At 41.4% G+C, this 24,625-nt stretch overlaps 1 protein-coding gene across 5 annotated transcripts in view; it reads right to left on the bottom strand.

Annotated features, from left to right (window-relative positions):
* LOC117316068 (doublecortin domain-containing protein 2-like) overlaps positions 1 to 24,625 on the bottom strand; it is a 107,340-nt gene that overhangs the window by 67,811 nt on the left and 14,904 nt on the right. For 4 of the 5 annotated variants that reach the window (XM_033870547.1, XM_033870549.1, XM_033870546.1 and 1 more), the window contains exon 1: positions 13,403 to 13,823. The exons of the other annotated variant lie outside the window; for it this stretch is intronic. In XM_033870547.1, coding sequence (XP_033726438.1) covers positions 13,403 to 13,716 — 314 coding nt within the window. In that variant the 5' untranslated portion in view covers positions 13,717 to 13,823. Of the gene's footprint in view, positions 1 to 13,402; positions 13,824 to 24,625 lie in introns of those variants that run through there. 5 annotated transcript variants of the gene reach the window in all.

The raw sequence follows: 24,625 nt of genomic DNA, 5'->3' as shown, positions 1-24,625 counted from the left end.
GTTATTCGGGAGATGTCCCTGGTTATATATATAGTCAGGAGATGTCCCTGGTTATATATATAGTCGGGAGATGTCCCCGGTTAGTCGGGAGATGTCTCTGGTTATTTATATAGTCGGGAGATGTCCCTGGTTACATATATAGTTGGGAGACGTCCCCGGTTAGTCGGGAGATGTCCCTGGTTATTTATATAGTCGGGAGATGTCCCTGGTTATATATAATGTTGGGAGATGTCCCTGGTTATATATATATAGTCGGGAGATGTCCCTGGTTATATATATAGTCAGGAGATGTCCCTGGTTATATATATAGTCGGGAGATGTCCCTGGTTAGTCAGGAGATGTCCCTGGTTATATATATAGTCAGGAGATGTCCCTGGTTAGTTAGATGTCCCTGGTTATATATATAGTCAGGAGATGTCCCTGGTTATATATATAGTCAGGAGATGTCCCTGGTTAGTCTGGAGATGTCCCTGGTTAGTCGGGAGATGTCCCTGGTAAGTTAGATGTCCCTGGTTATATATATAGTCAGGAGATATCTCTGGTTATATATATAGTCTGGAGATGTCCCTGGTTAGTCGGGAGATGTCCCTGGTAAGTCGGGAGATGTCCCTGGTTAGTTAGATGTCCCTGTTTATATATATAGTCGGGAGATGTCCTTGGTTATATATATAGTCAGGAGATGTCCCTGGTTATATATATAGTTGGGAGATGTCCCTGGTTAGTCAGGAGATGTCCCTGGTTATATATATAGTCAGGAGATGTCCCTGGTTATATATATAGTCAGGAGATGTCCCTGGTTATATATATAGTCGGGAGATGTCCCTGGTTATATATATAGTCAGGAGATGTCCCTGGTTATATATATAGTCTGGAGATGTCCCTGGTTAGTCGGGAGATGTCTCTGGTTATATATATAGTCGGGAGATGTCCCTGGTTAGTCGGGAGATGTCCCTGGTTATATATATAGTCGGGAGATGTCCCTGGTTAGTCAGGAGATGTGCCTGGTTATATATATAGTCGGGAGATGTCCCTGGTTATATATATAGTTGGGAGATGTCCCTGGTTAGTCAGGAGATGTCCCTGGTTATATATATAGTCGGGAGATGTCCCTGGTTATATATATAGTTGGGTTATGTCCCTGGTTAGTCGGGAGATGTCCCTGGTTAGTCGGGAGATGTCCCTGGTTAGTCGGGAGATGTCCCTGGTTAGTCGGGAGATGTCCCTGGCTATATATATAATCGGGAGATGTCCCTGGTTATATATATAGTCGGAGATGTCCCTGGTTAGTCTTGAGATGTCCCTGGTTATATATATAGTCGGGAGATGTCCCTGGTTATATATATAGTTGGGAGATGTCCCTGGTTGTCAGGAGATGTCCCTGGTTATATATATAGTCGGGAGATGTCCCTGGTTATATATATAGTTGGGTTATGTCCCTGGTTAGTCGGGAGATGTCCCTGGTTAGTCGGGAGATGTCCCTGGTTAGTCGGGAGATGTCCCTGATTATATATATAGTTGGGAGATGTCCCTGGTTATATATATAGTTGGGAGATGTCCCTGGTTAGTCTGGAGATGTCCCTGGTTATATATATAGTCGGGAGATGTCCCTGGTTAGTCTGGAGATGTCCCTGGTTATATATATAGTCGGGAGATGTCCCTGGTTAGTCGGGAGATGTCCCTGGTTAGTCGGGAGATGTCCCTGGTTAGTCGGGAGATGTCCCTGGTTAGTCGGGAGATGTCCCTGGTTATATATATAGTTGGGAGATGTCCCTGGTTATATATATAGTTGGGAGATTTCCCTGGTTAGTCGGGAGATGTCCCTGGTTATATATATAATCGGGAGATGTCCCTGGTTATATATATAGTCGGAGATGTCCCTGGTTAGTCGGGAGATGTCCCTGGTTAGTCTGGAGATATCCCTGGTTATATATATAGTCGGGAGATGTCCCTGGTTATATATATAGTCGGGAGATGTCCCTGGTTAGTCTGGAGATGTCCCTGGTTATATATATAGTCGGGAGATGTCCCTGGTTATATATATAGTCGGGAGATGTCCCTGGTTAGTCTGGAGATGTCCCTGGTTATATATATAGTCGGGAGATGTCCCTGGTTAGTCGGGAGATGTCCCTGGTTAGTCTGGAGATGTCCCTGGTTATATATATAGTCGGTAGATGTCCCTGGTTAGCGTTAGCTGGGAGATGTCCATGTTGGATATATAATTTATATATGTAGTTTACATAATTTACACAAATCGATCCTCAATAACTTAGACTGCTAGTACTGTCATCTCATAAGGCTCCACATTCCGAGTAATTATTGATGTTTTAGTGGATGATTTTATCACCATAGCGATGAACTATACATATCTGATACTGCCAAACCTATCAATGACATATATATGTACCACCACAACATAAAATGTATCATTACTCTTGACACTATCATAAAATATTAATTCCACAACTACCATTAACGAGGAATGATATAAACACAACAATAACTCGCTATGAAACGCTCCAGTCGGTTATTGTGTGATCAATAGACTTTAGAATTAAAGAGTGCAGTTTTTGTGTCTACACTTGATCACTTTCATCAAATAACTATTTCACTTATTATAATAACTTGCTCAGTGATAAACATGATTATTACTTGTTCATTGATACAAATGATTATAACTTGTTCAGTAATAAACATGATTATAACTTGTTCAGTGATAAACATGATTATAACTTGTTCATTGATACAAATGATTATTACTTGTACAGTGATAAACATGATTATTACTTGTTCAGTGAAAAACATTATTATAACTTGTTCAGTGATAAACATGATTATAACTTGTTCAGTGATAAACATGATTATAACTTGTTCAGTGAAAAACATTATTATAACTTGTTCAGTGAAAAACATTATTATAACTTGTTCAGTAATAAACATGATTATAACTTGTTCATTGATACAAAAGATTATAACTTGTTCAATAATAAACATGATTATTACTTGTTCAGTGATAAACATGATTATAACTTGTTCAGTGATAAACATGATTATAACTTGTTCAGTGAAAAACATTATTATAACTTGTTCAGTGAAAAACATTATTATAACTTGTTCAGTGAAAAACATTATTATAACTTGTTCAGTAATAAACATGATTATAACTTGTTCAATAATAAACATGATTATAACTTGTTCAGTGATAAACATGATTATAACTTGTTCAGTGATAAACATGATTATAACTTATTCAGTGATAAACATGATTATAACTTGTTCAATAATAAACATGATTATAACTTGTTCAATAATAAACATGATTATAACTTGTTCAGTGATAAACATGATTATAACTTGTTCAGTGATAAACATGATTATAACTTATTCAGTAATAAACATTATTATAACTTGTTCAATAATAAACATGATTATAACTTGTTCAATAATAAACATAATTTTGAATTGTTCAGTGATAAACATATAATTTATACTAAAACAGTAAGCTAACACAGTGGTTCTTCCTAATTTAAATGCAGAGAGTCGTTGACATGTTTAGACTCAGGGGAGTCACCATCAAAATGTGTTCAGTAATAAACAATGTTATTATTTGGCCAGCTTTCCTAATCATTTGTCCGGTCAGGTATGGAAATGGATCCACATCAATGATTTTGGTCCTGAAGTATTGAATGGGTAATGTCATAACAAACAGGTGATGAGGCCGGAGGAAGATCCTAGTATTGAGAATGAGGCTAGAGGAAGATCCTAGTATTGGGAATGAGGCTAGAGGAAGATCCTAGTATTGAGAATGAGGCTAGAGGAAGATCCTAGTATTGGGAATGAGGCTAGAGGAAGATCCTAGTATTGGGAATGAGGCTAGAGGAAGATCCTAGTATTGAGAATGAGGCTAGAGGAAGATCCTAGTATTGAGAATGAGGCTAGAGGAAGATCCTAGTATTGGGAATGAGGCTAGAGGAAGATCCTAGTATTGGGAATGAGGCCAGAGGAAGATCCTAGTATTGGGAATGAAGCTAGAGGAAGATCCTAGTATTGGAAATGAGGCCAGAGGAAGATCCTAGTATTGGGAATGAGGCCAGAGGAAGATCCTAGTATTGGGAATGAGGCCAGAGGAAGATCCTAGTATTGGGAATGAGGCAAGAAGAAGATCCTAGTATTGGGAATGAGGCAAGAGGAAGATCCTAGTATTGGGAATGAGGCCAGAGGAAGATCCTAGTATTGGGAATGAGGCCAGAGGAAGATCCTAGTATTGGGAATGAGGCCAGAGGAAGATCCTAGTATTGGGAATGAGGCCAGAGGAAGATCTTAGTATTGGGAATGAGGACAGAGGAAGATCCTAGTAGCAGTTCCTGAGATTACCTAGTTATATTACATCGGGATGCGGCCAAGTACTCGCTGACAGTCAGGTTCTGGGTGTCCTTGGCCCAGTACTGACAGTCAAGTTCTGGGTGTCCTCGGCCCAGTACTGACAGTCAAGTTCTGGGTGTCCTCGGCCCAGTACTGACAGTCAAGTTCTGGGTGTCCTCGGCCCAGTACTGACAGTCAGGTTCTGGGTGTCCTCGGCCCAGTACTAGGCCCAGTACCGACAGTCAAGTTCTGGGTGTAACTCGGCCCAGTACTGACAGTCAGGTTCTGGGTGTCCTCGGCCCAGTACTGACGGTCAGGTTCTGGGTGTCCTCGGCCCAGTACTGACAGTCAGGTTCTGGGTGTCCTCGACCCAGTACTGACAGTCACGTTCTGGATGTCCTCGGCCCAGTATACTGACAGTCAGGTTCTGGGTGTCCTCGGCCCAGTACTGACAGTCGGGTTCTGGGTGTCCTCGGCCCAGTACTGACAGTCAGGTACTGGGTGTCCTCGGCCCAGTACTGACAGTCAGGTTCTGGGTGTCCTCGGCCCAGTACTGACAGTCAGGTTCTGGGTGTCCTCGGCCCAGTACTGACAGTCAGGTTCTGGGTGTCCTCGGCCCAGTACTGACAGCCAGGTTCTGGGTGAGACAAAGGTTACCTCCATTACCATCCTCCGCCCGGTACTGACAGTCAGATAAATCAATGTAGAAGTAATACATCTCAATAGACCTACGATATCTAGTAAACAGCATGACCAGGTCAGATCCGGAATTATCCATCATTAATTACAAATAACTTTCTGATGTCTCAATTAGCAGACATCAATAAACCGTGAACACTTGTCACCCTTGATAATTGTGATACATTGTATATATGTCCAGCTTCACATACAGAGAAGTATACATACTGGCCTCCCATATAAACCAGCTATTGGGTGATGAAATGAAAACTTTATTTATTTTACAATAATTGTTAAACAAGTTATATACATGTATTAACTTATCTCAATCACTCTTGTTGGCCTGGATGGAGGCGTGACAGGTCTTAACTATGTGGAGCTTGAGGAAACCAAAGTACCTGGGGAAAACCCATGTGGACAGGTATGTGACCCCATAGCTTTTCACATCCGATGGGGGAATTTAACCCAGGTCACTCAGGTGTGAGACAAATTAAACTGTGTTACCATTCGGTCACCCCACCACCAGAGTGACACCTAGACATACAGAGACAGAATGCTCCTTACTTCCACAGAATGTTTAGTAAAACCAAGGGTACGGTACAATCGCTATAAATCATCTCTCAACTCCTGGATTCTGAGGAATGAGGTGGTCACACTCTCTCATCGCCATGTCAACCTGAGACACATATTTCTCTCCGAGACAGTAGTGGCTGGAGCTATAGGTCTGATACTGATAAAGGGCTACCAACATGAGGATTTGTAAATCTATTTAGACTTTCTATAATGTCCGATACTGATAAAGGGCTACCAACATGAGGATTTGTAAATCTATTTAGACTTTCTATAATGTCCGATACTGATAAAGGGCTACCAACATGAGGATTTGTAAATCTATTTAGACTTTCTATAATGTCCGATACTGATAAAGGGCTACCAACATGAGGATTTGTAAATCTATTTAGACTTTCTATAATGTCCGATACTGGTAAAGGGCTACCAACATGGGGATATGTAAATCTATTTAGACTTTCTATAATGTCCGATACTGATAAAGGGCTACCAACATGGGGATATGTAAATCTATTTAGACTTTCTATAATGTCCGATACTGATAAAGGGCTACCAACATGGGGATTTGTAAATCTATTTAGACTTTCTATAATGTCCGATACTGATATACGGCTACCAACATGGGGATTTGTAAATCTATTTAGACTTTCTATAATGTCCGATACTGATATACGGCTACCAACATGGGGATTTGTAAATCTATTTAGACTTTCTATAATGTCCGATACTGATAAAGGGCTACCAACATGAGGATTTGTAAATCTATTTAGACTTTCTATAATGTCCGATACTGATAAAGGGCTACCAACATGAGGATTTGTAAATCTATTTAGACTTTCTATAATGTCTGATACTGATAAAAGGCTACCAACATGGGGATATACACCAGAAAGTTTTTAATATTCTTTTAAAACTAGAGTCTATATATTTCTAAACCAGGTGATAATTTATTCATATTTAGAGACTAAATAATTATACGTCTAAATCACACCCAGAGTTTATAAAGACTGTCACTTTGTTATCTACAAGACATTCATCCTGAACACATAAAAAAACACCCACAACGCGGAAACTATAGGGGACTAAACTCATACTGTAGCTATGCAATTCAACTACAATTCTTTTTATGTTTGAAGTTAGATCAATATTGTTTGGAACAATATGAACGAGCCTTCATTACAATGCACTATTTCAGTGTATAAGTCAGATTGGCAAATGCCCAGAGATAATTTTTTCTAACAACAAGATTAGGTTGGCCATTCTCGACCATTCTTAGGCTGTCCTATCCTCTGGCTTTAAGGGGACATAACTCCAAGGATTGTTAGCTTTAGTTAACCTCACAAATTTACTTTTTAATCTATTCTTTTTTTATTTCAATTATATTTTCAAGTTCCTTTAATTCAATCCAAAGACTTCAATTTCTTAAAATAAAATTAGTTTTTATAATATTACCATTTTTTTTTTTTTAAATAACTTTAAACATTACCTGTTATATAAAGTTGACAAGGCTTTTACACACATTAGTACACGAAGGCATTAAGTGACTGGTGACAATAGGATTAAATAGAACAACTCTAGTTAATGGCAGTACTTTTATAAAATGCCATTAGAATTGTAATAAACATTGCGATTGACTCTCATTATGACCAACCATTTGCTTCGATATACATGTACATACTTCTGAAGGGGTATAAGACAGATTAGTTTGGACAAAGCCTCCACAAAAATAGTAACACACTTCCCACACACTGTCATAATAGTAAACAATCAATTTTATATTCTTTAAGATATGACATACAAGATGTGATATTTTCTACCTGTCTTATAGCTGAAATTAAACTGATTCTCTAGCTAATCAATATACAGTGAGGGGGTGCTGAAGGGGACCCACATAGATATACCCTATATACCCCCTCATCAATATACAGTGAGGGGGGCTGGAGGGGACCCACATAGATATACCTCTATATACCCCCTCATCAATATACAGTGAGGGGGGCTGGAGGGGACCCACATAGATATTTAAGCATTAAACTGTCTTTTTATAGATTATATGGTCTATATAGATGCCAGAGCTTTGCAGACAATCTTCATAATGCGCGCTAGTGCATTATGAAATGATTGTCTGCAAAGCTCTGGCATCTATATAGACCACCATATAATCCATAAAAAGACAGTTTAATGCTTATATTTACGTTTTCTATATTAGTTTCTTTTCGATTTCAACTTTAATTTTCATTATAATTTGAAATCTGACTTTTACCGACGTTTCCACTGTCAGAGGTCAACAAATTGAACAGCCTATTGTGATTCACGTGCTGATTGGCAAAAAAAATTTAAAAAAATAGTGCGTGGAAATCATTAAAAAAATACTGAAAACATCATCAGATATTTTAATAACAATATCAATAATATTGGTAGTCAGTATTTCAGAATATACGGATGAATTATTCAGTTTGTTAACGATTTCGGATTTAAAAAAAAAAATTTACCCGGAACAATTATGCGGATGGAAATTTCACCCGTCACCACGCGCACGCAACGGCTGACAGCATTGACAGAGTTTAGCTATGAAAGTTGAATGTGCAGTGGGAGAAAGTGGAATTCGCCAAAAAACCAGATGTAAACATGTTCTTTGATTGCATGGAAACCTTATTACAGTTTATAGTAGCTACAACAGCACCGGTGTCAGGGATACGACCAATGAGAGAAGTGACCGTGGCCGAGGGAGTTAGATGAGCTTCAGCGACAACGTTGCTTGTGACGGGTACCATGGCTGTTTTAAGTTTAGGATGCGTTAGACACGGTAATGCACCACTTGATGCTTTCTTTTGTGAAGAAGAAACCGTTCTATTGTACGACCGGAGAGAAGCCTCGTTCTTATGATTTGACATAAACATGATGTGGCGGGTTTCAAAATTTTTGTCATTCAATCACTGGATGGCGGTGGCGCGCAAACAATGTGGTGTGTAATGATTTTCCACTCTGGCCCCGGAACAAATATCTGTCAACATATGTGTTTATTAAATCTTGTTTTATTTCTATTTTCGTGATTGTTAACCATTCTTACCTTTATTTTCGTTTTACATTTTAAGATTTGTTTTCTGGTCTCGTACTCTATCCGATAGCATGATGAGCAATGATAAGATGCCATTTGTTTACATTGGTTGCAAGTTGTTCGGGGGGATCCGGTCGCGTATGAATAACACCCGAATGCACGATTTGGGTGTCAGTTATGCATAGAATGGTGTCACGCTTTGGGTGTCAGTTATACTCTCATAGACTGCAAATTTGTTTAGTTTGTTTATATCATGGCTTTGCCATCCAAATGTAAATATACCTCTATATACCCCCTCATCAATATACAGTGAGGGGGGCTGGAGGGGACCCACATAGATATACCCCTATATACCCCCTCATCAATATACAGTGAGGGGGGCTGGAGGGGACCCACATAGATATACCCCTATATACCCCCTCATCAATATACAGTGAGGGGGGCTGACAGGGACTCACATAGATATACCCCTATATACCCCCTCATCAATATACAGTGAGGGGGGCTGACAGGGACTCACATAGATATTCCCCTATATACCCCCTCATCAATATAAAAACACAGTGAGGGGGGCTAGAGGGGACCCACATAGATATACCCCTATATACCCCCTCATCAATATACAGTGAGGGGGGCTGGAGGGGACTCACATAGATATACCCCTATATACCCCCTCATCAATATACAGTGAGGGGGGCTGACAGGGACTCACATAGATATTCCCCTATATACCCCCTCATCAATATAAAAACACAGTGAGGGGGGCTGACAGGGACTCACATAGATATACCCCTATATACCCCCTCATCAATATACAGTGAGGGGGGCTGGAGGGGACTCACATAGATATACCCCTATATACCCCCTCATCAATATACAGTGAGGGGGGCTGACAGGGACTCACATAGATATTCCCCTATATACCCCCTCATCAATATAAAAACACAGTGAGGGGGGCTAGAGGGGACCCACATAGATATACCCCTATATACCCCCTCATCAATATAAAAACACAGTGAGGGGGGCAGGAGGGGACCCACATAGATATACCCCTATATACCCCCTCATCAATATACAGTGAGGGGGGCAGGAGGGAACTCACATAGATATACCCCTAAATACCCCCTCATTAATATACAGTGAGGGGGGCTGGAGGGGACCCACATAGATATACCCCTATATACCCCCTCATCAATATACAGTGAGGGGGGCTGACAGGGACTCCCCCTCATCAATATAAAAACACAGTGAGGGGGGCAGGAGGGGACTCACATAGATATACCCCTATATACCCCCTCATCAATATAAAAACACAGTGAGGGGGGCAGGAGGGGACTCACATAGATATACCCCTATATACCCCCTCATTAATATACAGTGAGGGGGGCTGGAGGGGACCCACATAGATATACCACTATATACCCCTTCATCAATATAAAAACACAGTGAGGGGGGCTGGAGGGGACCCACATAGATATACCCCTATATACCCCCTCATCAATATACAGTGAGGGGGGCTAGATGGGACTCACATAGATATACCCCTATATACCCCGTCATCAATATAAAAACATTGAGGGGGGCTGGAGGGGACCCACATAGATATACCCCTATATACCCCCTCATCAATATACAGTGAGGGGGGCTAGATGGGACTCACATAGATATACCCCTATATACCCCCTCATCAATATAAAAACATTGAGGGGGGCTAGAGGGGACTCACATAGATATACCCCTATATACCCCCTCATCAATATACAGTGAGGGGGGCTGGAGGGGACTCACATAGATATACCCCTATATACCGCCCCCTCATCAATATAAAAACACAGTGGGGGGCTAATAGCAGGAGTCATCTAGGGAACAAACTTTGTAGCTCTTTATCTCAGCACACTACTCGTCCAATATTATGATCTTGGGTCTCTTGGTTATTGAGAAGAAGTCAAAAATATTTACAATGGACACAAGACAAAAGAAGATAGCAATAGGTCACTTAAGACTTCGCCTGTATTTTATATACCCCTAATCAATAAAAAAAATCTGTCCAGAGGTACAGGACTTATCATGTGATCAAGTTCAGATTTTGACTTCTGGCTGAAATCATGTCCAGTCATTTCACCACCTTTGGTGTACAGCATCATATCGTGAAGTTGGTTACATCATTACAATTATAATTTATTCATACTCAAATTCATTGGTCCTGTACTCCCAGAACTCAACATCTACATCTATATAATACACTGATCAGTCAAACTTGACAATTACTCAGCATTGTGCAGAGGTGCTCGGTAATTATAATTAAGAAGTAAGATGGCCATCCAAATTCAACATGGACAAATGGACTTGCACATATTTCTATTACTAAAATAAACAAGCGTATATAGTAAATCTCCAAATCTCCAATACCCCTCCTCCACCAGTATGACATCCCCCTCCTCCACCAATATGATATCCCCCTCCTCCACCAGTATGATATCCCCTCCTCCACCAGTATGATATCCCCTCCTCCACCAGTATGATATCCCCTCCTCCACTAGTATGATATCCCCCTCCTCCACTAGTATGATATCCCCCTCCTCCACCAGTATGATATCCCCTCCTCCACTAGTATGATATCCCCCTCCTCCACTAGTATGATATCCCCCTCCTCCACTAGTATGATATCCCCTCCTCCACTAGTATGATATCCCCTCCTCCACCAGTATGATATCCCCCTCCTCCACTAGTATGATATCCCCTCCTCCACTAGTATGATATCCCCTCCTCCACTAGTATGATATCCCCCTCCTCCACTAGTATGATATCCCCTCCTCCACCAGTATGATATCCCCTCCTCCACTAGTATGATATCCCCTCCTCCACTAGTATGATATCCCCCTCCTCCACTAGTATGATATCCCCTCCTCCACTAGTATGATATCCCCTCCTCCACTAGTATGATATCCCCTCCTCCACTAGTATGATATCCTCTCCTTCACTAGTATGATATCCCCCTCCTCCACTAGTATGATATCCCCCTCCTACACCACTATGATATCCCCCTCCTCCACTAGTATGATATCCCCCTCCTCCACCAGAATGATATCCCCTCCTCCACTAGTATGATATCCCCTCCTCCACTAGTATGATATCCCCCTCCTCCACTAGTATGATATCCCCCTCCTCCACTAGTATGATATCCCCTCCTCCACTAGTATGATATCCCCCTACTCCACTAGTATGATATCCCCCTCCTCCACCAGTATGATATCCCCTCCTCCACTAGTATGATATCCCCCTCCTCCACTAGTATGATATCCTCTCCTCCACTAGTATGATATCCCCCTCCTCCACCAGTATGATATCCCCTCCTCCACTAGTATGATATCCCCTCCTCCACCAGTATGATAATCCCCTCCTCCACTAGTATGATATCCCCCTCCTCCACTAGTATGATATCCCCCTCCTACACTAGTATGATATCCCCCTCCTCCACTAGTATGATATAAAAAAAATCTGGTAGTTTGGAGGTCCCAACTCGTGAGCTGAAGGGCCGCAAGGCCGTAATAGCGGACGTAACCTATTAAATAAATAAATTTAAATAAATTAACAAATAAATGAATAAATACATCTGCTATAACACAAAGCCCAATGCTGCAGTTTGTGGAAAAAAAACTGAAATTGCCCCAGAAAACTATCATATCCACATGATAGACAATCCACATGATAGACGATTCACATGATAGACGATCCACATGATAGACGACATGACTCAGAGGCTGGTTACAAAGCGGATCTAGATATGAAGACTACAGCTATCCCCCATTTTGATTCTCACTTTTGAGAGGTTGGTGGAGAGAATATTTTAAAAGTGGGGTTTTAGGCGGCGACCCCAAACAAACTATATCTAAACTAACTACCTTTATCGAAATGGCATTGTAAACAAAAAGCACATTTTAGTGTTTACGTTTTTCAAATGGGCTGACTCAAAGATAAACCTGACCTCATGCAGCACATGCTTGTCAATGTCAACGGAAAGAAATTTGTGATCCAACCAACCTTCGTTGAAGTTACTGGGTTTATAACTAAAAACAAATTCAAAATGTTGATTTTAAACAAAACAGCATCTATGGGCCTAGGCATTGATTTAAGAGAAATCTTTAGCGAGATTATGTACATGCTATTTTTCTAGTGTCCACTATTTTTCTAGGATCTGGCATAGTAAAAGTACTCCACTAAATGGTAACATAAAGCACATCATCAGCTGCTCTCCAAACAGGATACTCATCCTCACAACGACTGTCAGTTGAATAGTGAAGCTCATGTACATGTGCCCTCATGATCATCAGTATATTAAAATTTTATTTAACCACAAACTCATGTTAAAAGACAGAATAAGGTTTGATGGTAAGCATACTTGTCAGTACCAATCTGATTATTAAACACACATCTGTGCTGTGCAACTAACTACTTCAGCGAGCTAAAGGACTGACTATTCTTTTCATAAGTTTATCACCATGTACAGTGTAGGTATAGGCTGATTACTGATTAACCCTCTAACATTGTTGGGGTATGCGAATACCTTCTTGCAAATCACAACTAGATAAACATCACCCAAATCGATATTAAGGCAACATAACAAATAATAGTATATTAAAATACCGACGCTATTTTCAAACTAGACAAAATACCATTCTATTTATCGACTAAACGTGTAAACATTTAAACACGTGAAACTAATCTTGGGCTTCATACCTATATTTTTGAAAATCTTCATTCCCAGCAGCAACTACTTCTCCTCCATCATTGATCTGAGAAAAGGCATGAATCCGCCTCCCACTTTTTGTATACAATTTCCGAACACATCCCTTATCTTGACGACCTCCTTTCTTCACAATCAAGTCCGTGAGATGGTCCATAAAAATGTTTGGACTCGGAAAATATTTTTGGTTCAGGTAGGCATCACATCCTGCGAAGTATCTATTTCCATTTTGATACACTGTTATTTTCTTCGCCACGTCTAAATCCTTATTGAGTGACGGCTTCCTAGGTGTACCTGCGTGCGACATCTTCCCCCCTTAAGATTTTCCCCCGGTTTCACTTATAAACCATAGTAAATATATCCAAAGCAAGCACGCATCGAGTTCAACACGACATTGCTAGCGGAAGGTAGTGTATTGTGGGATATATTGTTTATATAAACGACGACCTTTGACCTCCACTCACCCTAGCGACCACATGGTAGCTCCCCGTAGGTATCAAATAATAATCGATGAAAGGTGCTAATTAATCGATACTAGCGATGAAAATATAGCTACGGATCACACACAAGTTAATTAAGAAAATACGATTGAATGCTTGCGGATTACTTAGGCTTGCCGTGTCCTAAGTTGTTTTGCTTAGCTTCTTTTATGGGGATCATTCATTATTCATGCTAAAATGGGTAATACAAATTACGCAATACAATTAGCAAAAATATAACGAAGAGAATCTATAGGCACGAATTAGTGAACATCTCAAATTATAATGTATGTGTAGATCTAGATCTATATAATATTATCTTTTTTTCCAATTTATATTTTTTATTTTAAACAATCGATGGGCTTTAACATATTTATTTTTATCAGGGACATATAATTAAAAGCATCTTTTACAATTTACATTTTTTGGCAAAAGTTGATATATAGGCTGCTCATCTATGACACATAACCAAAAAAAATCAGTATTCAATTGTTTTAAATTAGATGCCCTGTAACAATTAAAATAACTTTATTTCATACCTACACTAATCAATTAATTCCTCCACCAGCTAATTAAGAATTGAATTTTTTAAACCACAAGGTAAAACTGTTATTTAGTAAGATGTTTTTATACATCAGCTTTCAGTCATATAAATCAGACATCTAAGTTTAAACTCACATATACACGAACCACTGAATTAAACTAGTTTGTGTGTCAAATAAAATTTATCCAAGTCTGGAGTCTGTACAAATGTACTGTCATATTAAACCTATATCTAGTGCATCTACTCTCTGTCCTCCTCCAACCCACTCAATACCAGGTTATTTAAACACTAGGTTTATGACCATTCACCAATTAAAGTGACACTGTTTCACCAGCTTGTCCCCACCTGTCAAGCTGTACTCTGACATCTCTAATTACAGTGACTATACCACAAAGGTGGTTTTGTCAATCATTAGGTTGTGCTTCAATAATACAGGTAATTAATAACGGTACATTCAATTACTCTTTTCTTATCAATGACTATTAATTATTATCCTAAAACAAAAGCTTTGAAGGCATCAGATAGGTAATAGCCTGATTGATACACCATGTATGTAATATGTATATAAATATTACAATGTTGAGTCCCTTGGGATGAGGTATTTTACTCCCTGGGGTGTGGGGCACCATCATTTTATACAATGTTGAGTCCATTGGGGTGGGGTATGTTACTCCCCACGGTGGGGCACCATCATTTTATACAATGTTTAGTCCCTTGGGTGAGGTATTTTACTCCCTGGGGTGTGGGGCACCATCATTTTATACAATGTTGTGTCCCTTGGGGTGGGGTATTTTACTCCCTGGGGTGTGGGGCACCATCATTTTATACAACGTTTAGTCCCTTGGGGTGGGGTATTTTACTCCCCATGTGTGGGGCACCATCATTTTATACAATATTTAGTCCCTTGGGGTGGGGTATTTTACTCCCTGGGGTGTGGGGCACCATCATTTTATACAATGTTTAGTCCCTTGGGGCGATATAAGGTGAGTTATGAACTTTCCTAAAGTGAAACATTATGGGCGTTTTCAATACTGTGTTCCCAGTACTGTATAACAATAAACCATTTTAAAGTGAAATTCCTAGTCCTTAGACAAGTTTTATATTTCCTGACTAAACGTTTAAGAGCAGATCCATCAGGTAACAATGGAGCCTCATTCACCAGTCGTATACATGTAAAATTAATGGCCTTCAAAACATATGATATATATCTACCGTTACTACTCCCACCCTTCCAAGGCGCTATAACGTATCTTTAATTTATTACCCCATTTACAAACCACTTTTTTAACCATTATGTAAATGGCTGTAGGTGATAGGCTCACGGTTTGTTTACACAATTATATCAGTCAGAATATTGTGTACATATTGACTTTCTTGTTGAACTCCTTACCTGGGGTAAAAGATCCTCTTATAAATTATGTATGTATATTTCATCTAAAAACTTAAACGTACTCAAGTGTGTGACACATATATAATACCCGATCTAAGGCACTGACACCTGGAGTTAGAACCTTGTACAGCTGTATGATACATCTACATCCTATTTAACTATGCAAGACTTGCATGTATTTCCTGGGTATGAAAAGACCAACATAATCATGCTATCCTTATTGACCCCTGGGTCAGGCCAGCCATATCGGCCATAACATGGAAACAGTTTAATATTCAAATCTATAATCTGATACAACTTATGGGAATGAGGTTAGGAATACAATCATGTTACCAGGATTCCTCCTGGGTCTTCTCTCTAATTTTATAACTAGCTTGCTGGGTATCAACAGTTCGTCATAGTATCAGATGGGTCCTGGATATCAACAGATCGTCATGGTATCAAATTTGTCCTGGATATCAACATATCGTCATGGTATCAGATGGGTCCTGGGTATCAACAGATCGTCATGGTATTAGATTGGTTCCGAGTATCAACAGACCGTCATGGTATCAGATTGGCCCTGGTATCAACATATCGTCATGGTATTAAATTTGTCCTGAATATCAACAGATCGTCATGGTATCAGATTTGTCCTGGGTATCAACAGATCGTCATGGTATTAGATTGGTACTGAGTATCAACAGATCGTCATGGTATCAGATTGGTACTGAGTATCAACAGATCGTCATGGTATCAGATTTGTCCTGGGTATCAACAGATCGTCATGGTATTAAATTTGTCATTATCTCAGTGGTATCATGACCATAACTACAGTCAAACCTCATTATCTTAATTTCAATATCCTGGGTATTCAACTGACAATATTTTACGTAGAATTTCACTGTCCAAGCTGAATGTTCTTTGAGTTAAACAGGTGTTTTGAGTTTCCAGATTTTGTTATAATGATTTCGACAGTACATCTGCTTGCTGGGTATGAAGAGATAAACACAATCACGTTACCAGGACTATATCCCTTGGTTATATCAGGCCCTGTAGACCTGTTGTATAACCAGGCTATATATAGGGCTAACTGTTTGTACTGTAACCGATATAAAACCCCATGTAAACTGTTGTTAATTCATTTTAAATGTTAACTTTAAGAAGCAAATAAATCTCAAGTAGAGGAAGATTATCATGTAATTATAAAGTCTTGAGAGTGTTTGTGAGGTAATATCAACTAATCTCTATAGGTTCATATAGTGTAGACCTGTTGAGATATGTACCTGGTATTACACCTACCCTCTAACATTGCCCATTCTCCTAACTTTCCGGTTAGCCTCTCCCACTCACTAATACCACACCCTCTCTCACTACCCATCCCTCTCACTACCTCACCCTCTCACTACACGACCCTCCCACTGCTCCACCCTCTCACTATCCCACCCTCTCACTACCCCACCCTCTCACTACCCCACCCTCTCAACTGCCCCACCCTCTTCACTAGCCCCACCTCTCACTACACCACCCTCGGCCCTACCCACCACCCTCCACGGACCCCACCCTCTCAATACCACCCACCTCACCAACTGACCCTCACCTCTCACTACCCGCACCTCTCATACACGACCTCCCACCTGCTCCACCCTCTCACTACCTCCCACCTCCAACTACCCACCCTCTCAACTACCCCACCCTCTCCCTGCCCCACCCTCCCAACTGCCCCACCCTCTCACTGCCACCTACCACTACCCCATCCACATGCCCCAACCTCCCACTGCCCCACCCCTCTCACTACCCCCCCTCTCACTACCCCACCCTCTCACTACCCCACCCTCTCACTATCCCACCCTCTCACTGCCCCACCCTCTCACTACCCCCACCCTCCATTACACCCCACCCCCCCACTACCCCCCCTCCCACTACCCCACCCTCCACACCCCACCCTCCCACTACCACCCCACCCTCTCACTACCCCAACTCTCTCACTACCCCCACCCTCTCACTACCCCCTACCCCCACACCACCTCACTACCCCCACGCCTCCACCCTACACCCCACCCCCACTCACCCCCACCCTCCCACTACCCCACCTCCCACTACCCCACCCTCCACTAACCTCTCTCACTACCCCACCCTCTCACTCACCCCCCTCATCCCTACACTACCCCACCCTCTCACTACTCCACCCTCTCCCCTCTCACCCCCCCTCCCACTCCCCACCCTCCCACTACCCCACCCTCTCACTACCCCACCCTCCCTACCCCACCCTCCACTACCCCACCCTCTCACTACCCCACCCTCTCACTACCCCACCCTCTCACTACCCCACCCTCCAACTACCCCACCTTCCCACTACCCCCCCTCTCACTACCCACCCTCTCACTACCCCACCCTCCCACTGCCCCACCCTCCCACTGCCCCACCCTCCCACTGCCCCACCCTCTCACTACCCCACCCTCCCACTACCCCACCCTCCCACTACCCCACCCTCTCACTACCCCACCCTCTCACTACCCCCACCCGCTACACTCCCCTACCCCACCGCTCATCCTACCCCACCCTCCACTACCCCACCTCCCACCCCCGCACCCCTCCACTACCCCCCCCTCCACCCTCACGCCCACCCCTCCCCTACCCCCCCCCCCCCGCTCACCCCACCCGCGCCTCCCCACCCCACACCCACCATCTCACCCGGGTACCCTCCCCCCCCTCACCCCACCCCTCCCCCCACCCTCCTACCCACCCTCCCTACCCACCTCCCCCACCCCCCTCCTACCCTCCACCCCACGCTACCCCCTCCGACCCCCTCCCTCCACTCCCCACCCTCCCACCTACCCCCCCCCCCTCTACTACCCCACTCACCCCCTCCCCTCCCCTACCCACCACCCTCCAACTACCCCGCCCTCCCACTACCCCGCCATCCCACTACCCCGCCCTCTCACTACTCACCCTCTCACTACCCCGCCCTCTCACTACCCCGCCCTCTCACTACCCCACCCTCTCACTACCCCAGCCTCTCACTACCCCACCCTCCAACTACCCCACCCTCTCGCTACCCCACCCTCTCACTACCCCACCCTCTCACTACCCTACCCTCCAACAACCCCACCCCTCCACAACCCCAACCTCCAACTACCCCACCCTCCAACCCTATTTTCCCCCACACTTTCTTTCCCTTTCTCTATCTTTCCCATCTCCAGTCACCATACCCTCTCCCATACTCAGATTGCTAAAGACGACGATAATATCCAAAGTCAATTATAAAACTGGCTGTGAATTATAGCAGAGTATTTATACAATTTAAAAGACGCATAATGCAGCTTTTTAAATACATCAAATGAATGATAATGGTGAACTTGAACGGTTTGTATGTGATAACAGTCCGAACACATGAAACCTATGCTTGTGAAATAGTTCCGACCATTTCTATACACCTCGAGGACAATTAATTCCGAGTTAACCGGACAAAGACACATAATTTCACTCCGACATTCAGTAAGTTTGATTCTATGGTTTGTTTGTACATTGTACATTTAAAGGTATAGGGGAGAATAGTCAGACCTTAGTACAAAACCTACTCAGCGGGAGTGTCGAGGTGAAGGGTTCTCAATTCACACAGACTGTTGATAGCTCAGAAACTGAAACTAAACCCTCAGAGAGTTATACCAGTATAATGACAATTAACTTCATCAGAAATCAGGTTAACAGTACCACATTATTGAAGAGGAATAATTCAACAATTCAGATTTTGTTTAATTTGTCTCTGACTCTCTCTTGTATACAGCCCGACAGACACTGTCCCTAACGGCCATGTCTGGTACACATTCTCTGTATCATTAACACATCAATTAAAACAGTTTGTGAAAAGGAGCGTCGCCATGGACAAGCCCACAACAAATATAGTAAAAATATAGTGATGACAGTGAATTCGTTTGCATATATTCCAACACGTATAATGCCGGTCTAAAAGTAATTTATCGTAAAATGCTGAATGGAGTTTGAACTGTTAGACCACCTTAGAGTCAAAATTTGTGATGGCGAGCCCGCGTGACGGGTGTGAGGGGGAGGGGTTAAACTCTAGTTGAGAATTAACAGCCGATGTGCATGTCCCAGTCTCGTCATTAAAGGCTTGTTGTATACTAAAGCAGATCCGTTATAATAAAAACAGGCAATTCATTACAATAAATCATTCTAACAATAAACAGTTAATGTAAATACTTAGCACGTGATTAATTTATGAGCTGTAATATATAGACCGATGTCAGTGAGCCTACACAATATATAGACCGATGTCTGTGACTACACAATATATAGACCGATGTCTGTGAGTCTACACAATATATACAATGTAGCCCGATGTCTGTGAGTCTACACAATATACAGACCGATGTCTGTGAGTCTACAAAATATATAGACCGATGTCTGTGAGTCTACACAATATATAGACCGATGTCAGTGACTCTACACAATATATACAATGTAGCCCGATGTCTGTGAGTCTACACAATATACAGACCGATGTCTGTGAGTCTACACAATATATAGACCGATATCTGTGACTACACAATATATAGACCGATGTCTGTGACTACACAATATATAGACCGATGTCTGTGAGTCTACACAATATATAGACCGATGTCAGTGAGTCTACAATATATAGACCGATGTCTGTGACTACACAATATATAGACCGATATCTGTGAGTCTACACAATATATAGACCGATATCTGTGAGTCTACACAATATATAGACCGATATCTGTGAGTCTACACAATATATAGACCGATGTCAGTGAGTCTACACAATATATAGACCGATATCTGTGAGTCTACACAATATATAGACCGATGTCTGTGAGTCTACACGATGCAGTGACTATACATTGTATTACAGTTGTGCATCAGAGACCTTGACAGGAGGATTTGATATAAAAGGTATATTTTTGTTTGCAGATGGCATAGTTCTCATCTACAGGTTGTGACTTGGCCAGGATTTGACTTGGCCAGGATTTGACTTGGCCAGGATGTGACTTGATCAGGATGTGACTTGACCAGGATTTGGCTTGACCAGGATTTGACTTGATCAGGATGTGACTTGACCAGGATTTGGCTTGACCAGGATTTGACTTGATCAGGATGTGACTTGGCCAGAATTCGACTTTGCCATGATGTGACTTGGCCAGGATTTGACTTGGCCAGGATGTGACTTTGCCAGGATGTGACTTGCCCAGGATGTGACTTGCCCAGGATGTGACTTACCCAGGATGTGACTTAGATCGTCGTTAAACAGAAGACGCTCATCCTCTCGGAACACTTTAGCTTTATCTCATTGTACTTTGTCAATGGTCTATAAGTTGGTTTCTTTACGTATTTCGCCTTTGGTACACCAATTATAGATTATAATTACTGTTTTATTGTCGATATTCCTGTTGTTTGTAGGACTTCATTCCAATAATCAGTAAAATGACACCATTCAATATCGTCCTAAAATAACACGACGAAAACTTCACGATATCCGTTGAAAAAAATTCCGGCTATATAAAGCTATATATCTTGTGACAGGGTCGTTAGATAGAACACTATAGAAGTCAATACGAATTTAAAATCTATTTGTCTCTGGTAGAAATAGTATTTATGGATATTAAATACGAGAGCATATATTCAATTACAACAACTGTGTCACAAAAGCCGAGATCAGATATCAATACTAAGTGTATAGATATATATGTAGATATGTCATCATAGGAGTAACTTATGCATTCATGTCACCCCGTGGGTTGGTCGAAAGTCGATGAATTAGAAGATTTCTCTTTCACTGTCCAGATCTATATTTACCGGGCCGACCAACGCGGAGTGATTATTCAGAATTAAGCATTTAACGGTGATACTTTGAGACAAAAAAGTTAACCTTTAATCACTTAACAACGTAAAACACCAATTAATATGTTCCTTCCTTCAATACGACGCGTTCGTGTTTCTCTGATGTCAGTTGGAACTACATTACGACAGAATGTCTAAATATGATTTTTTTTTTCGCTTCAGTAAACTAAAAACAAGACAGGTGAAATTATGTTTTAACTCTCAATATTTACAACAACAAAAATCATGGGCATATTGTCAAGTTACGAAATGATAGTACGTCGTGTTATTCAAAATTTTACCTAAATAATATACTTATTAATGGAATTTGAAACTGGCTAGGTCACCTGAATTATCTCCCTTCCCGCTCTACGACTTAATTCAAAAGGAGTTGTGTCCCCTACTCCAGGACGGGAATAACTGTAGGTATTACATGTATTAGTAACTATATATAGTGCACACTTGATTTATTAAGGGTGTATGTTACCTTCAACATGAAATCAATTATTTAGATTATTCTCCAATGATGCATTTAATTTATGTCAGTTTCCAGGAAAATGTTTTTGTAAATAGGTCTTCACTCGCTGAACGTGCACATACATGTTTTTGTACCCATGGAGAATAACCTGATAAAATCGAACCTAAGGCGTGCACATGTAGTTATATGTATCTGTAAACCTTCGCTACAATAATAATAAAGGACAATACAATCACGCTATGTACGTGTTACATCAGGCTTGTGACTTGTCAGCTCTCCATACGTGGCAATATAAGTTCGACCTTTTGGCTACAGAGATTTGAACTTTCTGATTCAATATTTCAACTATGCTGTAAGGATGACATCATTATATGCGCTAAAATTTTCGGACATCTACGTGGTTCATCACTTTGGTTCACACGACTCTATCGACATTTTAACACCTACAGTATGTAAGGTAACAGTTGTGGTGAAACCCTAATCATTGCTATATACATGTATGGTGAAGGCTATATGCCTGGTTCAATGTTAACACAACGAGCTGACGTTAACGTAATGCCGAAATTCAACGACATGTGACTTTTCTCATCAAATTTAAAGTCAAAACATCTTTTTAATGTTAAAGTTCAACATTGGTCCATATATTTTTATGACTGCGTAAGCCGATTAATGCGTGACGTAAACTCCATTTAAATCAGAATATATAATTCAGATGCCTAACTTCATGACACTATACTTGCAAGTGTCATCGGAGATTTTTTTTTTCTCTGTCTATCGTCACAAGAAATTGTTATTTGTTTGTTTGATGTGCCACCTGACCCGCTTTACCGGCCGCTAACACATAGTACGTTTACACGCGCTAACTTTGTTTTCGGAGGAGATTCCGTCGTGGGAAGTTGGTTGTATCGTCACTTGTTATTTATATCACGTGACACAAGTCACACCGTTGTCGAGGACGCTTGTGAAGTGAATTAGATAATCCTGGATGACTGGATTCAATTTATATTTATCACGAACATATACAGTTCTACTACCTATGACTGGCCGTATGTCGTGTGTGTAGGTGGCCCCAACGGACAAAACTTCCCCGGCAGTCACTCAGATCCCGCAGTGTCACAAAGAAGTATAATCCACTGCCATTAGTGAAGAATGTAGTTGGATTACGGAACCGGTAACCATGGCGACGGGACGTACAACATGTTAGGTACAACAAAGGTGTGTGTAGGTAATAAAGGCGACCTATGTCTCGCTAATTCAACCCTCCGTTCCTTAATCAATCAGCATCATTATACAGCGAGATTTGTAGGAACGTGACGGTACAAAACACGTAATACCCAACAACTACATGTATATAGTGACGGTGGGGCGGCGCTGTGACCTTCCTAACACGCGGTCAGGAGGGCACAGGTTTATCATTTAATCTAATTCCATACTTACAGGTATACGAGACCTTAGGAAGCATACATCCACTTTGTTTCAGAACTATCATCCCTGAAAAGTCTTTCGGATTTGTCGCCTTTAGATAACGATGAGGATATTTCAAAATTAATCTTCTATGCAAACGAAATAGTAATTCTAATTCAAAATCGATAGTAAACGAGAGCTAAATATAAGTGAAACTTTTATTTACAGTAAAGGCCAAAACATACCGGAGAACAAAGACCAGGTGTTCCGGTAGAGTAAGCGTCATACATACAAATCTAGGTCAATCTAAACAGAGCGCATCCTTAAGATTAAGTGACTAAGTAAAGGTCAAGGTAAGTCGATGGTGCTAACGAGTCTGTTGTGACCTTGATGTAAGTAAAGGTCAAGGTAAGCCGATGGTGTTAAAGTGTCTGTAGTGACCTTGATGTAAGTAAAGGTCAAGGTTAGCCGATGGTGCTAACGAGTATAAAGTGTCCTTGGTTTCAAAGTCTATACCTGGTATGTCATTACTTTGTTCGGCAGCCCTAGATGGTAAATATGTCGCGAACTTTTGATTTTAGCTCACCAGGAGGAAAACATGTTCGAAGTATCTGTAAACTAGACAGCCTTTCAAAAAACGAAACAGATCCTGTTTGCTAACAAACCCCTGAGAGTGCGACCTAGCGGAGATAGCTTGTACTAAGTGTTGTCCTATCAAGTTTCAAGTTTCAAGTTTTATTCATAACTATCACAGAGAGCACGACCCTACGGAGAGAAGTGACACTTCATGTTTGCTAATACCAGAGAGCGCTACCTAGCGGCGATAAATGGTATTAGACAAGTAATCCATTCTATGACAATCCCAAAAGCGTTACCTAGTGGAGAAATGGTACCGCAACCTGGCGGAGAAAAATGGAACTAGGACAGCACAGTCTACACGTATATCACTTGTTGACGAACTGAAAAAAAACCAGTTATAACGTGATCGATGTCACGCTGACGTCACGCTGACGTCACAGTATTGTTTAACCAGCAATCCCGAAGAGAAAGGATCCCCACAACTGTTAATTGATTCAA

This window comes from Pecten maximus, chromosome 18 (assembly GCF_902652985.1).
Source record: "Pecten maximus chromosome 18, xPecMax1.1, whole genome shotgun sequence".
Taxonomy (NCBI): Eukaryota; Metazoa; Mollusca; class Bivalvia; order Pectinida; family Pectinidae; genus Pecten; species Pecten maximus.
This window is presented reverse-complemented; position numbering and strand designations above follow the sequence as displayed.